The sequence below is a fragment of the Cyanistes caeruleus genome, chromosome 4 (assembly GCF_971803275.1).
Source record: "Cyanistes caeruleus chromosome 4, bCyaCae1.hap1.1, whole genome shotgun sequence".
In the NCBI taxonomy this organism is placed as follows: domain Eukaryota; kingdom Metazoa; phylum Chordata; class Aves; order Passeriformes; family Paridae; genus Cyanistes; species Cyanistes caeruleus.
In genome coordinates this window covers 6,200,235-6,227,519 of record NC_141704.1, presented here as the reverse complement: position 1 = coordinate 6,227,519, position 27,285 = coordinate 6,200,235, and the positions used below count along the sequence as shown (strand labels likewise).

Genomic DNA, 27,285 nt, shown 5'->3' with positions numbered 1-27,285 from the left:
GCTGTGGAATGTCAGTGTAGCTCTGTGGTATTAGTGCAGAGCTGTGCAGCTCAAAAAAATAATGAGCAATGTGGGCAAAAATCTGATTTTGGATTAATTTAGTGTCTGCTTCCCAGGACATGAGGGCCACCTTTTTCTACTCAGGAGGTTCAACCATGCCTTTTCTTTGTACATTGATGTTAACTCGCAAAATTAGCAGAGAGCAATTCCTTAATAAATTACTTAAACTCATTCTCCCTTTGTGAAAAATAAGATTTGATTAGTCTTTCATGTGATCAGTTTCCACGCCAGCGTGAAGATAAGCTGTCAGCTGGTACCAGTTCAGTGGAGGAGCTGCTGTGGCCACTGTGAGTCCACAGGGATGCAGAGCTGTCAGATCCTTGCCTTGCACGCTGCAGGCAGCACTGGAGGAAAAAGAGTTTGTTGTGTGCACAGCCAGCTGCTGGTGTGACCTCGTAGGGCTGCGAAGAATGAGGCTGCTGTGGGAGGCTCGTGGAGGGTCGGCAGGGCCCGCAACTGTCACTGAAGAATGGGAAATTTTTAGTGATTTTGGAAGGCCTAGCGGTCTTTGTGCGTCAAACCAAACAACCACTCCAAGCAGATTGTATGAAATGGAATTTTTTCTTCCCCTTTGCTTTTTATTTCCACTTCAAATAAACTGAATCTCTAGGTGATATTTGGCATACAAAGGGCCTGCTTTCAGCTGATTTAGTTATATAAGAGTGTGCGCAGTACTATAATTTTGGTAACATTTTCAAATAGCAAAATAGCACTGACTAGAGATTGTTTCTACTGCATTAGATGTTGAGCGAGAGTTTTTTTTTTAATTATGTTGTCATTCAGCAGGAAAAATTTAAAATATTTAAGTGCTTCTAAATGTATGAACTATGCTTTTTACAATGCTGCTCAAAATCAACAGTTTTGGTTTTGAAATTAGTCTCTGAGTTGTGGACTGCAAACTTTGACTGTGTGTGGTCTCTGTGAAGGTGTTGATGGGAACAAGTTTTTGCATTAGATGAAGTGTATTTCTTTATTCTGCATTTCTTTATTCAAATATAACTTCTGAATCTGAAACAGCATCTTAAAAATGAAATGAGATTGAATACAATTCAAGTGTTTTGTATCAGTGTTCCAACACTGGCTGCAGTGTTAACTTCTGTAGCCTTCCCGTTGCACAGAGTGGATACGGGTCTAAAATACTGGGGTTTAATAGCTTCTCTGTAGAAAGCTATAAGGATGTGAGTATGAGGTTTTTTCCCATAATACCAAGACTCAGCAGGAATTTTTAAAAGCATCTCATATGTTTCCTGTGTTTCAGTCCCTTTTAAACATGGTTTTGTTGGGTGGTGTGTTATTTATTTGACCTCTAGAGCAGAAGGGAGTTGCTTTTTACAATTGAGAGGCTGTGTTTTCAGAAGCTGCAGGGGAAGGCAGGCTCACTTGGCATCAAAGTGGTTCAGTTAATTTTGAGAGGAAAAGCACAAATTTCTTTGCTAACAAAACCAGAAGTCAGAGGCCTCAGAATGAAATGGAAGTAATGGAAAGTCTGAAGATCTGTCAGGTCAAAAGTTGCTTTTCAAGCTTTCAATACCTAAACTGCCTTTTTAGTCTTAGGGTAAGAAGTGAAAAGACTTTAATTTTTAGTATTAATTTGGTACCTAGTAACAAAACTAATTTTCTTCCCTGCTACTTCCTGCTTGTTACTTAGAGTGAGATTTTTAATTTCGAGAACATGTGAGTTAACTCTCCCAAGTCAAGCATAGTCTCAGTGCCTTTCCTTGAGCACAATAGTAAAGGAGGAAGTTTTTTTCTTATTGGGAACTCAGCTAACATCAGCTAACCATACAATAGTATGGTCAAAGAAAACAAAACAAAAATCATTTGAGTTTCAGTTCAGTAGTACAGCACAGAGTGCTTTTACAGAAGAAAAAAAAAAGTTTTCTTAAGCTGTGCAATGTTTTTCTTAAATTAGGTAGCTATTTTGATTTCAAATCCTAGTTCTGTACTTAAAATGTTGGTTTTTCTTTACAATACAGAATTCTTGTTTACTTGTTACTACAAATTGCTGCTGTAAGCACTGACTTGCAAGAACCTATACAGAAATGATTTTATACCAAGATCAACCAAGACTAATATAAACTTTGTCTTTGTTTTCAGTCCAGAGGAGCTTCCTGTCCATGATGTGGTGATAGAAAAGGTAAGTCCACTGTCCTCCAGGCTTTTTTACTAGTAAGTAAACATTGACAGATTTATAGCTTTTAAAAACAGAAATCATTGTGAAATGAGTTGATAAAGCATTTTAGTGATTTGCGTTTCCAAAGAAGCACATTCCAAGTCTCCTAAGAACTGTTGTCCTTGAGGCCACCAATCCCTCTCATTCTTGTGTTTGCTCCTGTCAGTGGCAATGACTATTCCTCTCCCATTTTGTGGCTTGGTGAAGGAAATGGAGCTCACACCCAGCTCTGCCCTGAAAGAGTGGAAGCTGTGGTCCTGTGCCAGGAGCTGCCATCAGCTGTGTGGGGGGTGGATGATGGGGGTGAGGTGGTGGCACTGACACCGAGGTGTGCTCTGCTGTCCTGAGGAGCGTGGGGTGCTTTGTTGCTTTGGGAAATGGTGACAAATACCCTGCTGCCACTACAGTGTGGTGACCTCCCTTATAATGCTGAGTTGATGTGCTGCGTGTATTCCGGACATGCAGGTCCTGTTGGCAGCTGCTGCGGGTGCTAGTCCAAGAATCCTTCTGCTGCTGGAGGGTTCTGAAGAAGTAGTTCGACAGCTGATGTGTTGGGAATGTGGAAGAATAATGGGGAACTGAATTTCTGCTTGTCTGGGCCTAGTTACTGTTGGTATTTCCCCTTGGTCAGTCTGATCTGTTGTTACCTCCAACACTAAATCAAATTAGAAAACTCCAGATAAAGTATTTAAAGCTGTAAGTTCAAGTTGGCCCTCTTGCCTGCACAAATGAATAGAACACATGGAAAAAAGATGGAATGACTTAATTCAAGGCAGCTCAGCTCCTTGAGTGTTACGAGCAGCAGTCCTGAAAATTATTTTGTGCTTCAATTATATACTGAAGCTAGTAAGAGATGCTTACTGTAGAAGAGTAGAACTTGTAAGTCTCTTTTGTTTTGCCTTGGTTCATGTGTGGTTTTGCATACACAGCATGAACTAGTTGCGTTTTCCTGCCATGTTTCATTACATTTAATAACACAGTGAGTGTATATGTAATTTCATTTCCATCAGAAGGACACAGCAGGGGGTTGAGTTGCTGAGCAGAAATATCTGGCAGCTTGCAGCTACTGTGGTAGATGTGTTTTGAAGCTCTGATCCACTGTGGCTTTGTAGTTAGCCTTAAATTATTTGGGAGAAATAGCGTCTTGGTTCACTGTCCGAAATTGTATTCATGATGTCTCAAAGTGTCAGCGTAGAAAATGTATTTATGGAGTCAGTGTTAAATTGCAGGTCTAGTGTGTTTTTATAATTATCCAATGATGCTCCTGCATTAGACTCCTGGTTACACTCCTGATGGTATCCTGACCTCTGCTGGTCTGAGCTTTATCTGGCTTCTGTCAGCAGGGTTTGAATCTTTGCAGTTTTCAGGATACCGTTCGTAAGGATTACTGTGTTATGTTAATGCAGGCTAAGATTAAAAGCTTTCTGCACAATGTCTTTTGAAGTCACTCAGCAGAACTCTTTATGCTTTCCTTTTGCCTTGTGAATTTTAAAAAATATTCCTGACTCAAGTTTTCATTTCATTTGCAACTTATGTAAAACATTGATATGCTTGTGAATTTGTAATCTGTTCTTCAGATACAAAAAAAATCCTTAGACTGGTATTTCTTTGTGTGTATGTATTTTTGGTCACAGTACTTCACTCTGTTATTATCTTAACAGTAATAATTCCTCATTTTGATGCTTCTTTACTTTGCTGCACATTTGATATCTTAAATGCATCAAATCATTGTCCTGCATTATGAGCTACTTAAATTTGACACGAATCATCCAGCACATCTCAGATAAAACAAGGGGAGGAAAGATTTTCTGGAGGAGGAAAGGAGACAGAACTGACCTCAGGAAATCTGGAGTCTGTGTCTGACTGTGATTTTGAAGTTCTGTGAAATGTTTTATAAGTAATTTTCAGTTAGGTTTTATTATTGGTTTACTTGATTATAAATTCTCTGGGGAGCAATTCAGCAAGTTCTGGTTTTGTGTGAGGCTTCTGCTGAAGCATTGCTTTAAGTCCCTGGCACACATGCTCACAGGGAACGTGGAGTGCTGCACATGAGAGGGTTGATTGCCAACTTCGTGATCTTTGTGCTTTCACTAGTGCATTGTTTACTGACATGAGAGTAGGAAACCAGCTCTGCTTCAATTAGGCATTCTGTTACTCCCAATGGCAAAAATGCTTCAAAGTGTAAAATGTACTCAGAAGACAGATAAATGGATTTTTTTTTTCTTTTTTTGGTGACAACTACATGAAACTTGTCTGAAAGAGCAGAAGCAGCATCCCTCTGCTCTGCAATGAGCTGCCTCAGATCTGTCTGTGTTTGCAGTGTTGTACCTGTTAGACATGAAAGTGAGCATAATACAGACAGGGAAATAAATAGCTAAAAGTTTTCAACAACTGAACACAAAAATAATTGCTATTTTGACTACAGTAGCATCACTTGAGAACGGGTGAATTGACACAAAGACATAAAAGCTTGAACAAATATACAATTGAAGTGAGCTTCTGGCTCAAAAGACCAAAAGTCTTGAAAGCAGATCAAACATACAAACAAAAAGACTGTGGAAGCAGATAAGGTTTTATTTTTTTTTACCAATTACATGAACAACCTGTTGAGGGCAGAGACCTTTCCTGACTTCCTGTTATTCCTGCAGCCTAAACTATGCCTAAAAACCAGCTGCTTTAAGAGATGTTGAAAATGCTGATTCCTTAAAGGGCTTGCAAGTGTGAAGGAGAATCATTAACAGTTGTGAAATCTTGGAAGCAGCAGTTTTTCTAGCCTTCCCCTCTAACATAAGCCTTAAGAAATGCCTTTTTTAAAAAAAAAAAAAGCAAGTATTTGATATATTGCCCAATACAGCCAGAGCCTGAACAGGAATGTGGACAGTTAATTGTAACATTAGTAGTTAGATTAGGTTGAAAGAGTAGAGGCATTTCTTTTCCTCATAACATTTTTATACTTGTGCCAGGCTTACAGAATTTGAATTCCAACAAAAATAACTTGAAAACCCAAACCAACTTATTTCCAGGACATTTTGTGGACCTATCATAGTTGGGGTGGACCTAAACTTCATTGAGTTATGCTTCTGCTAATGCAAGGCTTTGGGCTCCTGGATTAAAGAAGCTGAGGAAGTTAAAGAAGCCCATTTTATTGCATTGCTAGCCAAGAAGGAATGCACAAATTCTGATGGGTAAAAGCTAGAAGTAAAATTAGAATTCTATTGGGACAATAAGTAATAATTTTCTTTTATATCTCCCCAAAATTTTAGGATGCAGTTGACTTTATAAATACTTAATGAAAGTATTAATAACGTCTCAGTATCCTGCAGAGCTCTAAAATTAAACTTTTATATTGTTACCACATTGAATGACTGCCACATGAATATCCTCTCTGTCTTTATTAATTCCTGGATTTGAAGTTGGAGATAGAAGGGCTGTCCTTTACAATAAAACTAAATACTTGTTTATATTCAGCTCTGAAGAGAAAGCAGTAGCCACACACAGACATATTTCTGCTTTAACCCTTCCATTCTGGATCTTCTGCTCCAAAGCTTTATTACAGAGTTAAAATAGTCTCATTAAAAATACGTAAAAACACACACCTAACTATTAACTTTGTAATATAATCAGAGACACTTTGCAAAATGTAAAACTGAGCTGTAAAAATAAGTGCTAAAAGTCTTATGATTGGAGCTAAGAAAATACAGATTTTTTTTGGTCGTGTAGTGCCAAAGTGCCTTGAAATTCCATGGATTGATGGCTGATTCCAGGTACTGGTTTGGTTCCCAAATTCAAGAAGCTGATGGCAACTCTATCAATATTTTCATAGATAGAGGGGCAGGCTCTTAAGGTAGTAGGGCTGTACTTGCTAGACTACTTAATAAAACTATTATGAGAAGATGGGGTTCATTTGTTTCGGTTTGGATTCTCATTCTATCACCTTGCTACTGAAATCTTCTTGTCAGTAATAAAATTTAAGCTGATACATCTTCAGAAGACATGCTTGATCTCAAGTTACAGGGTAATTCAGGTGCCCTGCCAAGGAAGACAATTATGGCAAGGATGTCTAACTTTTAAAGTCTAAAAATTGAAGCTTATTCTGTTCCTGTGCTGTCACTCTAGCATGCATTTGTTTCTGTTCCTTTTTTACTTTGTGCCTTTAAAGAAGGGATGGTTTGTGTGATCAATTAAAAAAAGTAGCTAATTATGTTCAGGGCAAGTCTGGAGAAAGAAGATCATTTCAGAGACAACTAACTTTTAAGTGGTTTGCAGCAGAAACCGTTTGCCTGAAAACTGAGTATTAAAAACAAATGGCAGGGGTTTTTTTGTGTGTTTTTTTTTTTTTTTTTTTTTAAATTTGCCAAGTATGTAAAAACAAAACTTCTAGAAATCTTGTACTCAACCTCCTCTTACAAAATACAAATTTTCCATAGTGCTGAAAGTAAGAGTTTCTGCTTGGTTTTTGGTTGGGTGGTTTTTTGTATATTTTAAATGAACTGATGTTACTCTTTGTCGTTCTCAGATGACTGAATAAAAAAGTTCATAATGCTCTGTTAAACTTTTCCTTGTTATTTTTAGAAAAACATAAATAACTTTAAATGCATTAGTTTTGGAGATACTAAAAATTTCTAATTCCTTTTCAGCAAAAGCACCTTGAAATTGAAAGAACTACAAAATGGATTAAGATGCTGAAAAGCTGGGAAAAATACAAGAATAGTGAAAAGGTAAAATTCTGAATGTTTTTATCACTGTCGCTTCTGAAGGAATGTATACCCTGAAATTAGATATCAAAGGCTGTCTTTGATATCTGAAAAAAAAGCAAATCACACACTGAAAGAATAAGTTTTTTTCTTCTTCCAACATGCAGTAATACCTAATGACCCAATAGTAATTACTTAACAGAATTTGTGATCAAATGCAAGGAATTGTGTTCAGTGTGTTCATGTGTGCAGAATAATCTGTGGACAGAATGGGTTATGTCAGGTGTGCTATTAAGTGCTAAATACTTTTAATTTCTTTAAAAGCTCGGTGGGGACTTCCATGTAAACAGCTCATTTGCTGTAACTGTGGTCTTGGTCATATTAAAATTATGGAAGTGTTTCAGCTGGAAAAAAACTTGCTGGAGAAGGCTATTTTCCCAATACTGGGTTCTGGCAAGGGGGGGTGGTTCTGGTATTTTGGCTAGTTGGGTGGATAATGCACATAATCCCAAATTCAGATTCCTTCTCTTCAACAGAGTTTAAGACTTACATTTTCTGTTGGATGTTCTGTTGCTGTTTTTTGGTGCTGATGATCCACCTGTACTGTACAGAGGACCAAGGACAGCTCTTATGCATCCCAGGTTCCTGCCCTGATGACTGGTCTGGGATGGCCTTACTCCCTTGCTGGCCTTCTGCTTAAGTAAATTTATATGCAAAGTTGAGACCTTAGAAGAGAGAGATTTAGACCAGAATACTTGTTAGCTTGATGAGCAGAGAGCTGAGATGCTACAAGTGAAGTAGTGGGAGAAAGATACTTGGCATGTCCTCTGTTCATCCTGTCTGCTCACTACCTCTGTTTTTGAGACTGGTAACTTTTTTGTTAAAAACCATAGCAAGTGGTTGATCTCTTTCAGGGTATAGCTCAAAATCTAGAAAGTCCATTTCCTTAAAATATCATGTGAATGCATGCAAAATAACTATTTGTTCCCTTAGTTTTTCTTATAATCCTACTTTCTGTCCTACCATTTTCTCTGGGAGGAGAAACCAGGGGTCTTAACACTTGTGACTTTGTTTTGTAAATGTGGCAGTAAGGACATTTTAAAACAAATATATTCCCAAGTCAGAAGGACAATAAAAAACCTATGCAACAGCTACTTTGTTTGCAAAGAGAACGTTAATTGTGACATTTGAGATAGCACAATAACCATGTGTCATCTAAGCAGCAGTGGTTGTACTCTTCAGTCATTGGTGACATCAGTTCACGAGACACTGACTTAAATAATCCTCTCTTTACCAGGCATGCAGAAGGTCTAGCAGATCAGCTGAGCAGAAAGAGTTTCAGTTCATGTAACAAATTATAGGCTGAACTATAAATAGTGGCCAGAATAATTCAATATGTTCATAAAGGGATGAACTTGGCTTGAGGCTAGGAAAAATTTTCACTCATTGTTGAACTCCAGTGAAGCACATGAGGTTTAAAAAACAAGGGTGTTTTCCTTATTCTTTCTCACATCTTATGTGGTAAGTGAACCAGAAGTTACAGAGTAAATAATCAGCCACTGCCTCCTCCTGAGCATCCAGTGGAAAGCCAGACATTATTTGTCACTACTCTTTATGGAAAGACTGACCATGTTCTCAGAGTTGTGCAAAACTCACAGTTGAAGACAGTTTTTATCTGGAAGTGTGTTGGAAGAATGCACCAGCTTTCCAAGCTCACATTCTTGAAATGTGGAAGGAGTAGTTACAGGAACAGTTCCTCACTCTTGTTTCCTGTCTTCACTTGACTGGGTAAAGTGGTTAATTTTGCTAAAGAAAATGAACAGCCTGTGTGTTAAAATACTCACTTCACCTGACATTGCCATGGTTTCTGTGCAGTGAGGCTGCTCCTGAAATGAATGTTCTTTAGAAACAGCACTGAAGGGAACATTGCAGCAACAACAACGATATTAATGTAGAATTATAGATTATAATTGTAGTGATGGCTTGGTTTTGGAAAATGGTGTATTGGAGTCATGCTTGTGCTCTCAAACAGGTAGAAAGGGAGACTCAGAGGAAGTGATGGTCCCAGGTATACAGCAAATATGTACAAAATACAGGACTTTGGACAGCCTGTTTTTGATGAGCCTTCATAATACACAGCTAAGAGAGCTTTGCCTTGAAGGAATCTGTTCATACTGTACACATACTGTAAACAAATCCATATATTTGATTCCATTATCCCAAACTGTCATATGCTTAATTGCAAACTGCAGTTTCATTCAGTACTCTTGCAGAACTGCCTATGGGCTGCTTCTCAACTTTTTTTTTCTGTCATAACTTCACAAAGAGAATAAATGAGAAAACATTAACACATTGGTGGGTGTGTGTGTGCATTTGAGATGCTTCAGTTTACATCTTCTCCTGGTCTTGACTGCTGAAAAATATCTCAAGAGATAGATGAGGCCTCTGGGAACCTCACACTGTTCTTCCATTAGGACTCTTGTGCTAAACCTTGTAAAAAAGATGGGATGTGGAATAGAGATTAGGAATACATGACCATGAGGAATTGGAAAAAGGTGGAAAAATTGTCATATTGAGACCAGAAATGTGCCAGGCTCTACCATATTTGGGCAATAGTTTAGGGGTAGTAAAATATGATGTAATAAAATGAGCCTGTGTACAGCTTTGTAAGAGTGTAGAATCACAGAATCATAGAGTGGCCTGGGGTGGAAGAGACCTTATTGATCATTGAGTTCTCGCCCCCTTCCATGGGCAGGGACACGTTCCATTAGACCTCACAGCCCTATCCAGCCCAGCTTTGGACAATTCCTGGGATGGGACAGTCACAACTTCTCTAGGAACCTGTGCCAAGGCCTCACCAGGGAGGATTTCTTCCTCACAGGGAAGGATTTCTTCCTTATGTGGGAAGTTTTTTGTTGCCTTTATATCCCTGGCCAGATTTGATCTCACCAGGGCTTTAGCTCTCTAACCTGATCCCTGGCTGCTCAGATGGTCCTTGTGTGTTCCTCCAAACTGCCTGTCCTTGCTTTGCCCCGTAGGCTTCTTTTTTCTGTTTGAGATTGTCCAGGCACTCCTATTCATTCATAAAGGCCTCCTGGTGCTTTTGTCTGACTTGCTCTTTGTGTATAAAACTCCTTGATTCCTCTGTAGTTATATAGGCATCTCTTTCAGTGGAGTTGTCATGTTTCTTACAGATAGCACTCTGAAGTGTATAACTGCCCTTGTGTCTTTGCTTGATTGATATTCGTCAAAATACAGCTTTCATCTCCCCATCAGTCATTTCTTATGCAGGAAGTGTCACAGAGCAGCAAAGTTTGTGTTTCAGTGTGGTCCTTCTCTAGTTTGTGCTTTTATTTCCTATTTGTATTCTACTGCTTAGTAGTTCAGGGTACAATCAACCACCCACAGATAGTAAATCCTTCCTGGCTTAGTATGATCATAACTTTCAGGAAAGATTAAATAAAACTGTTATATGTTGTATTCCCATTTGAGTATTTCCACCAAAGTATTTCTGTCTTTCCCTGTCTGCCTTCATCTATCTGTGATTGAAGTTGCCTAAATTGAAGAGGAAAGGAAGAAGAGAAACAATCAGGGTAGCTGCCATTTCCAGCTGTTCTGGCATTCACACACAGTATAATAATCAAGTCTTCAGTTTGTTTGGAGTCTGAACACAGAGCTTTAATGAAGAACCCTCTTTGCATTCCTGAGATTTTTGAATGTGATGGAGCAACCCTTCTATTTGCACTTTTTCTTCTTTTATGCAACCTACAGAAGCTGTAGAACCTCTGAAGGCAGCAGCCTTTATAAATATATTTTCTTTTCATTATAAATATACTTTCTTGTGAGACTTCAGATTTTAATTCTTATACTTCTCATCACTGATTCTTTTTGAGGTGGCAGAGTCCCTTTGCTACTTGTGCAGCTCTTCCTGACAGCTGGGAAAGTTTTATTTTCAAGAAACCCAACTTTATATCTTGCAGGAGCAATGATGCCAGTTGCCACTCTTCAGGCCAGTGCTGTGTGACAGCAGCCTTATTTCTTTCCCACAAACCAGTTTGGGGTATGAGCTGGAAAGAGGGGCTGGGCAAGGAAGAGGAGGTTGTATGTTTTCCAGATGTTTTTGCATGTTGGACATTATGGCCTTCATTGAGATGACAGCTGAATTTTTTTTTGTCTTCTTGCTTAGTAAGGATTTTAGTTTATTCTGTATATTCAGTGTATTTATAGATCCAATTTGTTTTTGCATGAGAAGCTCCTTTGAATTCCCAGGTGATAGAGCCTCATTTAGTATCAATTTCTCCTCCCTACTTCAGGATCAACAATCTTACTAATAATTGCAAGAGTTCAACTACTGTCTTTGGCTGAATATCATCTTAGATGTGCTGCAGAACTGTATTTTTATGTATTCTGTGTTTATAGTTATATCTATCAAGGATCACTTTATTTTTTCTATGTCCTGTGTTGATGGAAACATCCCAGATCCCCTAACCCCATTCTTTGAATGATGAATGTTTTCATAGATGTGTGTTTTTATCTTAACTCTGAGTTTATATATTTGTGTTTTGTTTTGAGCGATTATCTTAAGAAAGCTGTAAACTTCAGAAATTATTTAAAATTAACTCAGTATTTCATCTTCCCAGAAGAAGAAAAAAAAAGTAACTTCCTGAATTTTCTACTTTATGTTTTAATTATTAATTCAGAGAGAGGAGAAAAGTAGATAAGAGTTCTGCAAGTATATAGATACAAGCAGCATTTCTCAGCGGAGTTTATTCTGGTATTACATAAGGACATAGAAGACAGCAGAGGGCACTAGCATGGTGCTTATGGTGAAGACATTCAGCTAGTTAATAATCAGTGTGCTCATTTGTATTTTCTTTAACTGCTTGGTGACCGAATGATTATCAGAAATTAATTTTGCAGTGAAGTGTGTGAGTTTCTCCCCCACTCCCCAAGATGCAGCATAGCTGTGTCATTTTCACAAAACTGCAGCACTGCATAGGGTCATGGAAAAGTTGGGGTTGGAAGGGGCCTGTGGAGGTCACCTGGTCCAGTGTCCTGCTTGAGCAGGGCCACCTCCAGCTGCCCAGGACCATGTCCTGATGCTTTTGATATTTCCAGGGTTGGAGACACCACAACCTGACTTGGTGACCTGTGCCAGTGCTCTGTCACCCTCACAGTGAAAATGTGTTTCTTGCTGTTCAATGAAAATCTCCAGTGTTTCAGTTTGTGCCCATTGCCTCTGGTTGTGTGACTGGGCACCACTGATCAGAGCCTGGCTCTCTCCTTTTTGCACTTGCCCTTCAGGGTGGTGCAAAAGACCAATTGATAAGATCCCTTTGAGCCTTCTTTGCACCTGGCTGAGCAGTCTTAGCCCTCTGAGCCTCTCCTCATGGCAGAGAGGGTCAGGTCTCTTTATTTCTGTAGCCCTTTGCAATGTCTCCGTGTGTGTTTAGTGTTGAGGAGCCCAGAACCGGAGTCACCAGTGCTGAGCAGAGGGAAAGGATCACCTCCCTCAACATGCTGGGAATACTTTTGTATTCCCATATATTGATGCAGCCTGGGACACCATTGGTCATCTTTGCTCCAAGGGCACTGCGCTGGCTCCTGCTCAACTTGGTGTCCACCAGGACCCCCGGATCCTTTTCTTCTGAGCTGTTTTCTGCATGGTGACCCCTAGAATGTTGTGGTGCCTGGGATTGTTCCTTCCCAGGTGCAGCTCTTCGTACCTCTCCTTGCTGAACTCTGTGAGCTTCCTGTCAGCCCATTTCTTCAGCTTGTTGACATCAGTCTGGATGGTAGCACAACCCTCTTGGTCTGTCAGCCACCCCTCTCAGTTTTCCATCGCATATGTGAAAATTTTCACACTTGTTTCAATGTTCTTTTCTGTGCAGTGGAGCCTATGCCATGACTGACGTTTCTCTCCTCTGTATCAGATAGTGGAAGTCTTTGGTCTTGTGTTCTGCTGAGTCTTTAGGCAGGATCTGGTAATGACTTGGTATGACTGAGAGTTTTTTCTCTGCCTGCCTCAATAAAAGAAGAATGGAACAGCAGAGTCAGCTGAACACAGATCTAAAATGGTTTGTAGGAAGCAGTGAATGTTATTTGAGTTTATTCTGACAGGTAGTGCAACAATCAAAACTTAGCTACTAAAATGTTTGCTTTCCTCTTGGTTTGTTTTTTTGGTTTGTTTTTTTTTTTTTTCATACCTGTAGTGGGCTCATGAAGCTGTTCACCTCTCTGTCCTTTCTGTTCTTTTTAAAGTTATAGTAGCAACTCACTTTTCAAACTTTTCTGTGAAAAGCACTTCCACAGTTCTCTGTCTCAGTTTTTACTTCTGCTTTAAGGTCTCTTCTAGCGTTTGGCTGTTTCAATCTAGGCAGTACAGAAGATGGGAAAATTGTAAATGCCATGGAGTTGTCTGAAACTGGAGATTATTCTCCTTCAGTTTTATTTTCCAAAGAACCCCTGAACAACAATTCAACACTTTGGATGGATGCTTTGAATTGTTTTAATTCTGTTTGGCTAAGAAGCTATTACTATAATGGCTTATTTCTGGCCTTTTATATCCACCTGACCTTCTCCCAAAATATTAATTTATACAACAGCAGTAGTCTTGAGAATTTATATTTTAACCAGTTGTTTTCATTAATAACCTTTTGTTCTTGGAGACATTTGAAAATTAGTTAAAAAATTCTAATTAGCTGACAAAAATGTTTGTTGTGAAGGTATTCTGTTGGTGGACGTGGGTCTGAGGAATAAAACTAGCCGTCACTGAGGACTTAGATCAGTGCATTTTTTTTTTTCCCCATGGTTTTCTTCCAAATATCCAGAAAAGGTACTGCAAATTTAGCTTATTCTCCTTTTCAGTAGACAGGCTAATCTCTTCCTAGGATGACTCCGCTGTAGTTGGGGGAGTTTGGTTTTCAAAAGATTGAATTTTCTTCTGTCCCACCAACAGGTGCCCTTTTGTCTGGGTTGACACAAACTGAAATCCTGTGTGACCTGAGCTCAGGGTAACCATCTGTAGAGAAGGCTGCTTTGGAGCTCTGTGTTGTTCTTCATCTTTACAGAAGAAACTGCACTGGCACAGCTCTGCTCGCACTGCTGCTGTAGTATTCTTAGTATTAATGCAGAAAAGTTTTATTTATGAAGCACAACATTTTTTTTGTGGACAGCCTCTAGGATGGCTGTTGTATCTTAAACTAGTTTATGTTTTTCATTTGAAAGAGGAACAAGGGAAGAAACTCATAACCTTAGTTGTGCAAGAGTTACAGATTCTGCAATCCTGACACAAATCCTTGCTGGCATTAAAGACACCTTTAAAGAGCCAATATATTCCAAATGGCAGGAGGTTTGGAAATATACTGCAACGAGGGGTTCATTAATTTTCTAAAACTGGAGATGTGAAATACGCAAAAAGAAAAACAATCCTGTCTTTGAGGAGGACATTGCTTTTAAAATATTTCTTATTGCAAACATAACTTTTATAAAAATGTTTAAAGGAAGTGGTGGCTTTGTCAACTGAAATTTTTAAGGTCTGACTTCCACTGTAGGATAAATATGAAGAAAAAATTGGAGAGCAGTTGTGTGTGGTTTGCTCTCTTTTAAACCTAATTGTCTCCCAGTGTAATCATTAAAATAATGGTAAAAACATAACTTCAGAAAGGCTCATTTTCTGTGTCAGAGTTGTCTTCTTAATTTTCCTTGTCTTAGATATATCTTCAAAAGATTATTACAATTTTTCTGTTCTTTTGTTGTTTTTTTTTTTTTTTTTGCAAATGTTTTAATATGCATGTAGGAGACTGATTATTACTTTAGAAATTACAATGTGAGATCTATTAGCTTTAGAAATCGCACATTCTGGTTTTTTGTAATCCCACAGTTTGTTTCCTTGCATACATACATTTGACCATACTGTCACAGTTCTAGAAGAATTCAAAAATCAGTTCTGCTTTTGGGTTTTTACTGAAAATTAAGGAGTTGTGATTTTACTGTTTGCTTTTTGTTATTTCTATAAATAGACTGTAATTACAGTGAGTTCCTAGTGGCTTATCCTGAAATAGTGTTGCTAAGAATCTGATTTTTGGGATCTGAATTACAAAATAAAGGTGATAAAATTTTGATAGACCTTCCTACATGCAAAAGTCATGGCTTGAAAACATCACCTGGGATGGTTTGGCTTGTGTCTATTTTGTCTCTGTGCCTCTGGATTCTGTCAACAGGTCCCAAATGCCATTGCTGGACATGTTCCTCAAAATAGACTGGAACACTTTGTCCACTGCAGGTCATCCCTTTCCTAGGCTACTTGGTGTAATTCCATTTTTCTCTTTAACATGTATAGCACCACTATTCTTTTTATTCAGAGAATTGTAAATTGAGCTGCATTTTTACCTTCTTTTATTTTTTTGTAGTTTCATAGGAGAATTTATAAAGGAATCCCACTGCAGTTGAGAGGACAAGTCTGGTCTTTGCTGCTTGATGTTCCTAAGATGAAAGAAGAAATGAAAGACTTTTATAATGTGAGTTTGTAGAATTTCTACTTGATATTAATTTAAAAATATCAGGTGCTAAAGCTACAGGCTTTATTAAATCTTTTCTGTTGTGAAATGTTTAAAAAAAAAATAAATTAGAAGTTACATTGCACTCTGTGGCTTGTTTTAGCTAGGAAAAAGGCTGTGTATTCAAAAGCTGAGCTGAGATTGAGTCTGAGTAGATGAGCAGTCTTATGAAAGAAGATTGGTGTTGGTTGTTGATGTTATCTAAATTTTTGTGTTTTTTGTGTCTGTTGCCTTCCTCATATTTCTTGCTCTTAAGTCTAGAGGCTACTTTTTCAGACTAGTATTTGTTTAAGTTCCTCAAGAAGACTAGTGTGAGATCCAGAGGAGGTGAAGCAGCGGTTATGTGGAATAATGTAATTGTGGGAGAGAATGCAGAGTAATATTACAAGCATTTAAAAATGGGTGAAATAATCTTTAGGAATTATTAATATCATCTAATGCTCAAAATGTTTGTAGTTCAGATACAGAAGTAAAAAGAGTTTCTTCCATCATTATTTGATTTGTGATACGCTCATCTTGCTACTCTGTTTTCCTTTTTCCTGAAGTGATATTAACACTGTTCACTGCAAGTGTCACTTACAAACTGCACCTTTAACACCTTAGCACATGTTTATTGAAGGTCAAATATCTTCTTTTAGTTCTCTTTGCAGGGGAAAGACCAGTTCTTACCCTTCTGTCCTTCCTGTTTCTCAAACTTTTGTTACCTTTCTGTTCTCTCACATGTGAAGCTGCCACGATTGCAAGGGCTCAGGGTGTGCTTCTTTTCCTATAGTCCATCAAGTCATAGGTGTTTAAAACTAGAAATTTTCCCCTTGCTGCTTTTCTGTCTGTCTGGGGGACAAATCATTCTGGGTGTTTAGTTTAAACTGTACTGAAAGGTGCACATAGTGCACATTGTGGTTAGTGCCATGTTGGTTCAATCACTTACAAGTAATTCTTCATGTACCTAAAGCTTCTGGTTGTGTTCAGCAGAGTTGATGCATGCTATTGTTCCCTGTTTGATCCCTTTGTTATTATTTTTGACTTTACTCTTGTTTTCTTGCAACCAGAGTCAGCAGAGTTTTGCTTTTTGATTGTCTGTGGTATTCGCTGATAGTCAGAAGTAATCTTTTAAAAATACCATACTGAATCCAGGGTCTTGCAAACCCAGCTTTTACAACAGATGTGAGAATAAGTGAATGAGAGTCAAGAGAAAATTATTTTTCAAAAAATAAGGTGTCAGTCTAAACCTGTGTGGGTTTCATAAGTATTCAATTATAAAAATGGATTTAATTATAACACTAAAGCAAGTGCTAAAGTAGACATATTCTACAGCTACATTAGATTAGAACAGAAAGACAGAGGAAATTGCTGGAGAAATGTCCATTATCTATATTTAGATAATAACTGGCAGCTATGTAGCTATTACTTCTGCTAGAGAAAAAGACAAGAAAAGTATGAAAACCACACTAAATCATTTGCTTAAAGCCTAGTCTAGAGCACTTGCAACTCAGGTTCTTGTTCCTGAGTACCAATATTAATTTTCTGTCTTTCTCTTGTGCTGTGCCTGCCTGAGAAATGCCAATAAGAAATTTGAAATGCTGAAACAGACTTAAATATGGGTAGTGAATGATGTGTCCAAAAAATGTCTATTATGGGATTGGTCTTTCTACATCTTCACTCTGTGGCTGTTTCTGACTTATAGAATTTGTACATGTACACGCTTATTTTGGAAGTTAAAACTGCTAATCTTGTGAGTTGCTATTTTGTATTGTTTTAAATGACATGATGGCAATTAATTCAATATAGCTGTATAGTCAAGCAGGTTTGTGTTTTTTTAGTTCACAGTTATAAGCTTCTGTTCTTTACTCCCAGAAACTGAAATGTCAAGCACGAGGGTCTTCGCCAGATATTCGGCAAATTGACCTTGATGTGAACCGGACGTACAGAGACCACATCATGTTTAGGGACAGATATGGTGTAAAGTAAGTAAACTTTCATCTTCCCAGAGATTTTAGCCTTCCTTTGATTTTGTATTCTTCTTCTCCCAGTATCTAATTCAGAACCAAATAAAGCAGTATTTTTGTATGTGAGCATTTGATTATTTGCAACTGTAGGCCATAATGCTTTCGGATTTCTTAAAAATGTTTTCTTTTGTTGTTTTCTGCTGCCACAAGATGAGGAATATTTGGCAGCTGTCATCTTTAAAAATGCTTAACAGTGGAAAAAGTGGGGGTACAAACATCAGTATTGTTGCTCATTTGCAGCATCAGCACCCTACTGAGAAGAAGAGGGTGTTTTTCCCCTTCTGTCTCTGTATGAGTTCAGTTCTTAATCTCCTTTTCTTGCCAAGGCAGATTTTATGTTAGTCAGCTTTTCTCACAAAGTGGTACTCAGAGCTGTGGTCTTTAATGTGATAATAAAAGAAATATTTTCTTACATTATTATTCTAGATACTTTGAAAAGTATCTAAATATCTAAAAGTATCTAAAGTATCTAAAGCCGGTGAATTTCTCTGATGGCTGTAAGGCGGGAGCACAGAGCAGAGATTCCCAGGCTGAGATGGCTCCATGCAGCCAGCTCAGTTCAGACCCATTTGTGCAGGGCTGGCAGTGCCTGTGCTGCTCGGGCCTCTCCTCGTTCTGTTGACACATTTCACATGTCAGCAGAAGCTCGTTGCCTCGTTAGTTTGGGGTTAACACAAGCAGAGCCAGCTCCAGTCCCTGTGGCTGTTGTAGCCGTGCCCTCAGAGTCCACAGGAAAGCCTTTGGCTGCCTAAAGCAATTTCACACTTGGAATAGATCTTGGAATTACTGTACATATATTATGCATTTCCAGCAATGCCTCGATGAAAAATTCAGAAATCGTTTCACATAGCAATGAAATAAAGTCCCCTGGGTAAGTCAATTGCTTGTTTGACTTTTAAGTAGACTGTATGTCTTTGAAGGTTCATTCTTTTACAGGTCTTCAGTGTTATTATTTGCATCTAGTGCAAATAATACTGAAATCACCGGTATTCTGTGTATGGAGCTGTGACTGAGATTGAGCTCTTAGCCTCACTTTCATAGGGTCAGCTGAGGGTACAGGAGGTTCCTGTGTAGTTTGGGGACCTGTTACTTTGTCATTGTAAAATGAGGCCTCAGCTTAATGATTAGTGCCTTGTTACACTTTTCTTTAGTTACTGAAGATTGTTCTGCAAGAGGGTAAACCAGAATGCCACAATGCAGATGTTTTGATAAAATTCTCAAAGTAGAAATCCTCTTCCCCCCAAAAAATAAGCACCTTCAGGCTTTTGCTTTCTTTTTTTTTTTTTTTTCTAGCCTGCTAATATCTTATTGCATTCATTGATTAGTAACAGGGAGAAAATTTCACTGTACAGAAAAAGGACAATATGCAAAACTCTGCTGTTAAATTTTAGCAGTTTTACTTGAGGATGAAAGTAGACATTCAGATATCCAGATTCTCCCCTGAACAGGTGACAAAAAATAGCTGTGATTTTAAAAGTTGATTATGAGAGCTCTCCACTGTTACTTTCATATAAAACATGGAAAGAGCAGAGTTGTGCTGGCTGGTTTGGTGTTTGGGGCTTTTTGTCTGGCTATCTTCACAAGTTAGACTATTTTACAGAAAGCAAGGGACCTCTACAAAGCTCTGTGTAATTCTGATTCTAGCTCTGAGGTACCCAGAGATCAACAGAGGACTGAGCCAGAGTTAATACTGTTTTTCTTCAGTTTGACAGTAGCAGTCACTAGAGCAGACTTTAATTTCGGTGCCAAGATTAAGACACCTTTGTGGCTGCTTTGTGTATTTCACATCTTCACTTCTACATCTCTGTTTGGCATCAGTAACAGCTGTTAGTGTTCTGCAAGCACAGAAATCAGGTTTGGGGAGTTTAAATTTTGGCATTCAGAATAAATCAGTGTTTGAAATGTCACCCATGCAATGTTTCACTTTACGTGTCTGTAAAAATGATGATGTGCCACCACTCTCTTTTAAAGTATATTGGTATTTTTTGGAAACATTTCAACATGTAAAACATTATAAAGGTGCTAATTATGAAATAAGCTTGAAATCAGAAGCACTTACTGTTGTGAAGAGTGGTTTAGCCTGTTCTTTATACAAGTTAGATTGAGAAAGCATGTTTCCAAAATCCAGTTCACTACTACTATGTTTTTCTATTTTTTGAAAGATAATAATATTTTTTTTCATTTTCTACTCTTATTTCTCCAGGCAACAATCTTTGTTCCATATTTTAGCTGCATATTCCATATATAATACGGTAAGCTGTGTTCCTTCACACTTAAATCTGGTTTCTCAAAACATGCTGTAAGATAATAATGTGCATCTTTTTCTCCCTAAGAAAACCAGCAAACATTTCAGAGATCTTTGGAAGTACATAGAAATAAATTATTTGTTGATATATTTTGAGCTGAAGTTAAAGCAATCTGAATTACGAGTTTTATTGGACAGACTGAACTATGCTTATAGTCTGTAATAAGAATAATGAATTTGCATTGTGCTGGAGTGTTATGTGATTGATATTTCCCCCCATTATATTATTTGCCTCCCTTTCATTTGAATTATGGGGAGGAAAATACTGCAGAAAGATGCATCTTGGAGTTCACAGGTGTATTTAATAGCCTGAAGGGTTCTAAAAATTTGAAATTAGTTTAAAAGGTTGCATCTTCTTTACATAAGCCTTTGGTCTTGGCTGCTGTCCTGAATAGGGATTTGTTAGAGTGAGGTTTCCAGACTGTATCATAAGGGTTAGAAGCTTATGTATTTTGTAATGTCTTTTGGCTGGATGCTAAAAATAGAAGAAAATTAAATGCCTTCATGTACACATTTAACTGTGTTTTAATGCACTGTCCCCTCATTCCTTGGGCCCTTTTTGAGGATTTATCTACATCTTCTATTTTATATCCATCAGCAACTGCCTTGAAGTCAATATAAAATATGTTAACTTGAAAATAGGAAAGAGAAATTAAAGCAGTTACTTGAATTAAATACTGATTTGTTTGGATTTTTTCAAAATAATTTCTAGGAAATGTAACCTGTCTGACCTTTTGTACTTAGTATAAAACATTGGACTGGTATTTTCAAGTTGCATGAATAATTATGTTTAAAATCAATCATCAAAGTGTAATGATGAGAATATTACATGGAAGTTTTTATTTTGCACTTCTGTTGTTGTATTTTTCCTCTTAATGTGTAGCAGTTCTTATGCTTTGGTTTTATCTCTAGAATAAAGTTGTGCTAAGAACTTGTAAACCTGAAAAAGCTTTCTCAACAATTAAGTAATTGTCCCTACAAATAGTTTATTGGTGGGGTTATCTTTGCAGTTGAATGATAGTGACGGCTGGTTCCTGCTGTAAAATTCAAAATGAATAACAGGGGAAGTACTGAAGTTCAGTTTTGGAACAATAAATTTTTTCTTTGGGTTTATTACAGTTTCTTGCTATTGAGCTGCTGAACTTCAGCAAGTTTGTAATTACAAGTCAGTCTTGAAAAATCCTGTGTTTATCAGATAGTGCCCTGACTGTAAACAAGAACAGTCAGGTACTCTCACCCTCCATGAAACCCCCCCAAATGCCAACAAAATCCATTGGACAAAAAGATGATACAGTAACTTGAAAATATTAGTAGTGACCAAGGATTTTGTTTATCAGTAGTGAGTTCTAATGAGCAATCAATACTTCAGGTTATTTTTCAGTTGGAAGGTTGTGCATCATCCCTTCTATCAGTATTTTTAATGTTTAAATATGAGATGTGTTTGGTGGGCAGCTTTGCCATCAGAACAGGCATCATCTTTCCTCTGTTAACTCAAGGAAAAGCTAAAAGCTCATGGCCATGAGGCTTTCGTTTCCAGCATTTTAATATTTCCACTGTATGATTTTCAGGAAGTTGGATACTGTCAGGGAATGAGCCAGATCACAGCTTTGCTCCTGATGTTCATGAATGAAGAAGATGCCTTCTGGGCCTTGGTGAAACTTCTCTCTGGTCCAAAGCACGCTATGCATGGTATGAAGTTTCATGTCAGTTTATTTATGTTTCATTCAACCTGTTCTATTTAAGCTGTAAATTATTTGAAAATGAAACTATTCTGTTCTGATTGGTCAAAAATAAAACCTAATGGGAACTTTATACTTGGGGGAGGTATTGGATGTTACTGCAGCTCTCATCCATAAGAGAGAGTAATGGTTTTTATATGTGATAACTTTCAAATAGTTCTTAATGAAAATCAGATGGTTTCCTCTTCTCTTACTCTCTCAGGGAATGTAACCAATTGAAAACTGGTTATGTAGACATCCATATAGTAATAAAATAGTAGTGGAAACCTAATACAGAATGTGTTAAATAATATTGCAGCTGTGCTATCATTTGGCAGGACAGGAATCTACAGTAAAAAATGGACTTGTGTCTAGGCAGGAACTTCAGGCTTCTCAGTTTTATCTCTATCTCACACAAGATTTCCTGCTCTCAAGTTATTGTTGCTCTTATGTTATTGGTGGTTCTGTCTTTCCATGCCTGATTTAGTATGATCTATGCCTATTCCATTTCTATTGGTATGGAACAAGTCCGGGAATTCCAAAACCTTTGTGATGTTACAGTTATGGTGATTCAAAAAAGCTGTGGTTCTTGGAAGCCTGCAAAAGTAAATGTCATCCAGAATTTGGGCTTTTTTAGCAAATTTCCAACAAGCTCTACCTGCTTTTCCCTGCTGAAGAACTTTCTTATTCTGTGATACCTTCCTTCCCAGGCTTTTCATTGTTCCTGGATATTCCCCAGCCCTGAAACAAAGGGGATAGTTTGTTATTTTGCTGTTTACACTTCTGCAAAGCTATCAACTCAGGGGGAGAAAAAAGTGTGATCTGATGTTAATGTCATAAATGAAATTTTGAATGAAATCAAATGTCAAAAGATTTTCTTGGAGCTTTACACAGTGATAACACAGACTAAAAGCATCTTACAAAAAAAAAAATCTATAGCTCTCATAATAATCCAAACCTGTGCAACTGCAGCCATGTAGAATATTCAACTCCTTAAATTTCACAGAAAATTCTAGATATTTTGGAGGAATTAAGTCCAAATTGGCTCCTTATTTACCAGATTATGTGCATGATAAACAAGAGGATAAACACAGGCAGGTGCATTGCTTGAGATGTTTCAGACCTCCCTCCTTTATTCCTATCATACACCTGTCAAGTGATGTGGGAGAGGAGGAGGGAGCTTTGAGTAGCCCAGGGCTTGATGAGCTTCTCCACAGGGCATGTGAACCATTGTGCCACAGCTTTATTATACACACTGAAACGTTCTTGGCTGTTAGGCAAGTTTGCATTTATAGATATGTTGATAAAACTTTAATTATAACTCATATGTTCCCAACTTATCATTTATTAAATGTTGCCAACTAGTCTAAGGTTCTGCTTTCAGTAGGTTGGACCTAATAATCTCCAGAAGTCCCGTTCAGCCTGGATTTCCTGTGATTCCTTGGATGTATCCGTTTTAAATGTCACTGTGCAACTGTAAATATCACTGTAGATTCTGGAAAGGAAACTTTAAAACTGACTTAACTGATGTCATCTTACAGTTTGCACTTTCTATGTTCTTCTTTGGGCAAAGTAGCTTAAAGCACTGTTTGTCAACTCTTTAAAGCTTAAATAATTAAGTCACATTAGTCAATTCCAAATTGCCAATATCCACGAGGAAAAACATTTATAGTTGCACTTGCTACCACTGACCATCAGATAGTTCTCTGAAATGGGCATCTCCCTATGGAAATCATGGGGGTGGGCTAAGCAATTCAATTAGAATCATATTGTCAAGATTAGGATGGTTAAAAACTCCTCCCCACGGACGAGGTTTTTCATGTGTTTTTCACTTTTACCTATGATATGGCAACCTGGAATCATTTTTGAGTGCAGCCCATTAGTCAGACTAATTTCTAGTATAAAACTACTTGAAATCAAGAGATCTATTTGGCCTCTCTGGTATTTCATATTGTTTGGATGATGTGAAGTCTCTAAATGATAAAATACAGACATCTGACCCTGAAAATTATCTGCTTTTTTGGAAGCTCTTTCCATTGATCTTTCTATAGTCTTAAAAATTCAAGATAATGAGTTGGTGTATGTAAATGTGAAAGAGCAACCTTCCATGGAAAAAGAGCCTTTATTGTTATTGTTGATGGCTAATTAGCTTTGATGTAGTCACTGTTTACAGTAAGGAAAAAACCCAAATGCCTTGCCTGTGTTATTGCAATTTCCTAATATGCAACCTGACATTTAAGTATTGTAGAATTTGCATTTGTGTCTGTGAAATACTAAACCTGTGTGAATCTGAGGAAGTAAATCTTGTGTCTCAGTGACTGTGCACTGAATTGCACAATTGGTAACTAGAAATAGTTATATTTCTATATAACTGTATTTATATTCTATATAATAACTGTATTGGAGTTACTTCATAACTTTAAGTCTGCTGGTAGCTCAGTTGGAAGGGATTCTTAGAGTTTTCCTTTTTTCCTTTTCCATGTGTAATCACTGAAACAATTAGATGGGGTTTTTATGCCCTTTCTTGCAGTTATGGGAGCTCACAGTCCTGATACAGTTATATTTGTCTTGCTAGAATATCCCTCGTCTTTTTTATGGTCTTTTCTTCAATGCAGACAGTTCCAGTAGATACCTATGCTGTTTGCCCTTCTATCATGAATTTTCTGAGCTATGATTTCAATTTTAGTGGGTGAAGGTTGTAATTCTTTGCTTTGGTTTTCTTTTAAAGAATATTTATAAATGTGGTTTCCACATTTGTAGTCCACATTAGTCAAACTGTATTGGTTTGACTAATATAGAACTGATGGATCTACTGTCATTTGTCATTCTGATCTAATAATGAATCTAATAATAAGTCACTAAGGGAATGTATTGATTGTAGCTATTTAGGCAGGAATATGTGCATATCTGCATGGAGACATCAAAATACTGTTATGAATATCTGTTCTGATCCAGTGGTCATACAGAAGGATAATGTTCTTGGAGCCTTAATGGCTTTTTTAATGTCATTTTATACTACAGACACCCATTAAATGGTCAACTTCTCTTCTTAGGTTTTTTTATTCCTGGTTTTCCAAAACTGATGAGGTTTCAGGAACATCATGACAAAGTACTGAAGAAATTTTTGTCCAAACTTAAGCAGCATTTGGTAAGTATTTATCTCACTATAAAAGCAATGCTAATTTACAGCTTTCTACCTTGTTTCAGTTCAGGTGAACCCACTACATCAAGAATACTCAAACCTCAGGAAATATTGCAAAGTTTTCAGAGGCAGAAGTGCTGTTGTTTTCATTATAGACAATGTTATGGTGCATCTTGACAAAGTTATGATAAAACTCGATCCTAAAAGTGATTAATTTGGGTGTTTGTTTCACTTTGGACCTCTGAGCTTAAGGACAATAAGCAAACTGATGCTAGAAAATTTTATCAGAGTTTTTTTTGTATGTTTAGGTTGTGATTAATCTCTGGACAAAGGTGACTTTAGGACCAACCAGTTTTAATCTCTGTTTAAAAAATAATCTTTATGCGAGCAGTTAATGGTCCTTTTAAAATACTTCCATTTTCAGGAAGCTACATGCAGAGTTTTCTCTTCTAATGCTTTTAGATAGAAAATAATATGCCTTTTTTTGTTTTTAATATTGCCTATATTTACTCTAAGATGTAAATTATTTTTCTAATGGGAGAAAAATGCCCTTCCAGTAGGCATCAAGAATTTCTATTTACAGTACATTGATATTGCCAGAATCCATCTCCAGTTCTTAAAAGGTAGTGTAAGAGATGCTCACTTGCAGCAACATCTTTTTTCCTCATCTCTTCCTAAGTGTGTTACTAAAATAAGCCAATGTTGACTCCTGAAAGACAAAAGTAAAGCCTGTGGATAAACCACAGGGATTTGACCCATTGCTTATTCAGTGTTTGTAAAACTAAGTTCTCAAAATTGATCCATAATTTTTTGAAAAACTGAATCTGGCAAGCATAGAATATGATGTTATCCCACAGTTAAAATTCAGGATTTCTGAACTTTTCAGCTTTTATTTCAACGTTCCCTCTACCTGTGCAAAGGATTTTGAAGCTCCATGAAGCTGCAGAGAAGCTCTGAATTTTATCTTTGAATGGGTGTCATACCTCATGGATTATCTGTGCTCTAGGGGAAATTGGGCCCTCCTCATCAGCCTACATCCTGTTTGAGGCCCAGTGGTCAAAGAATTTGGTTGTTTCCCCATCATTTCTGGTGGATATGTATTTTTGTAAGGAAGTCCTTTCAGCCTTGGGCATGAATTGTCAGCCTTGCTACAGAGAAATGAAGACTTAATGGATCCAGTGCCTGAACTTGGGTTGCTTCAAAGTATTGGTTTATTTTCTTAAGTGAACATTTTACCCTCTGCTACCTCTGTCTCAAGAACATGATAAAAGTCTAGGATGTATTAATATTTCAGCACCTCCAAGTGCATGTTCTTCAGGTGGTGCAAGTGGTGAAGAAAAGCTATAAAAACCAGAAATCGTATCTGTTGGACTGAAGTAACAGTGTCTTATATAGTTAAATTAATTATTTGTAATATGTTAAGTGACCATTGGGTATATTAGGCTCAAGGGGAAATTGCTTTTTCATGGACAGTGCAAAGAATTACTTGGATTTTTGAAAGTATTTTTCAACTTCTGTGTTTTTTGCAGGACTCCCAGGATATGCCCACCAGCTTTTACACAACCAAGTGGTTTTTCCAGTGTTTTCTTGATCGTGTGAGTATGTTTTTCTTTCTGTTGCTGTTTTTAATTGTGACCTGGGGCAGACTTTTCACAGCATTACCTGATTCTGTCATTGCAGACTCCCTTTACATTAAGCCTCAGGATATGGGATATCTACATACTTGAAGGAGAGCGGATTCTCACTGCTATGTCTTACACAATTCTGAAACTGCACAGAAGTAAGAAATCTGTCAAGCATTTGAAACCTAAGCAGAGGTTCAGCTAGTCTTTTTCTCATTTTATGCAGTCTGACCTTAATATGTGAAAAATCTTACTTTCCCATGTGCCTTATGCTGCTTTTGACAGATATTTGTCATTCCTTATGCATAAAAAGTTAAAAATCTTTGCTTTATTAATGTGTGTGTGTTATGGGTTGATCTTGGCTGGATCCTGGTGCCCACCAAGCTGCTCTATCCCTCCCCTCCTCAGCAGGATTGGGGGACAGAGGAAGCAAGATGGACAAGCACAGCACTTGTGAGAGCAGCTGTGAGGAAAATTAGCTCCATCTCAGCCGGGCCCAATGCAGTGTGATTGTCAAACAGAAATATTTCTTTGAGTAAGAAAGTTATTTGGACCTGAAGTCAGTTATATTACTGACTGAAAAACGGGGGAAAGTGTGGTAGTTTCATGGTCTGGAAATGGCTTCTTAGCCCCACAGAATTTAAATAGATTAAAAAAAGCACACAAAGAATCAAGACTGTGCCAGAAAATACTGAAAATCTGCCAGCAGATACCTCAGCAACAAGGAATCACCAGTCTGTGTCACTTTATACCATTGTTTGTCCAAGAATGTAATTAAAATCCAGAATTTCTCTAGTCTGCCTGTGTAACCTCCTTCATCTCTTGACTTTGGGGGAAGTAAAATTTGAGATTTTGAACAGAATTGTCTAAAGCAATCTATGCCTGATTCCCCAAAACCACTTGGTATCCTGAGTTCCAAGGACCCAAAAAGCTTTTGAGGGTGGACATTGGCTTCTAAATAGGTTTGAGCATTTCTAAGAAAGATACCTTGTAGCTCGACTTTGAGA

At 37.6% G+C, this 27,285-nt stretch overlaps 1 protein-coding gene across 39 annotated transcripts in view; it reads left to right on the top strand.

Moving 5' to 3' along the window:
• USP6NL (USP6 N-terminal like) overlaps positions 1-27,285 on the top strand; it is a 110,062-nt gene that overhangs the window by 66,875 nt on the left and 15,902 nt on the right. For all 39 annotated transcript variants that reach the window (XM_086886473.1, XM_086886493.1, XM_086886481.1 and 36 more), the window contains 9 exons: positions 2,158-2,197; positions 6,871-6,951; positions 15,339-15,446; positions 17,340-17,449; positions 19,695-19,743; positions 21,365-21,485; positions 24,568-24,662; positions 26,186-26,251; positions 26,337-26,436. In XM_086886473.1, the coding sequence (XP_086742599.1) occupies positions 2,158-2,197; positions 6,871-6,951; positions 15,339-15,446; positions 17,340-17,449; positions 19,695-19,743; positions 21,365-21,485; positions 24,568-24,662; positions 26,186-26,251; positions 26,337-26,436 (770 nt within the window). The remainder of the gene's footprint in view (positions 1-2,157; positions 2,198-6,870; positions 6,952-15,338; positions 15,447-17,339; positions 17,450-19,694; positions 19,744-21,364; positions 21,486-24,567; positions 24,663-26,185; positions 26,252-26,336; positions 26,437-27,285) is intronic.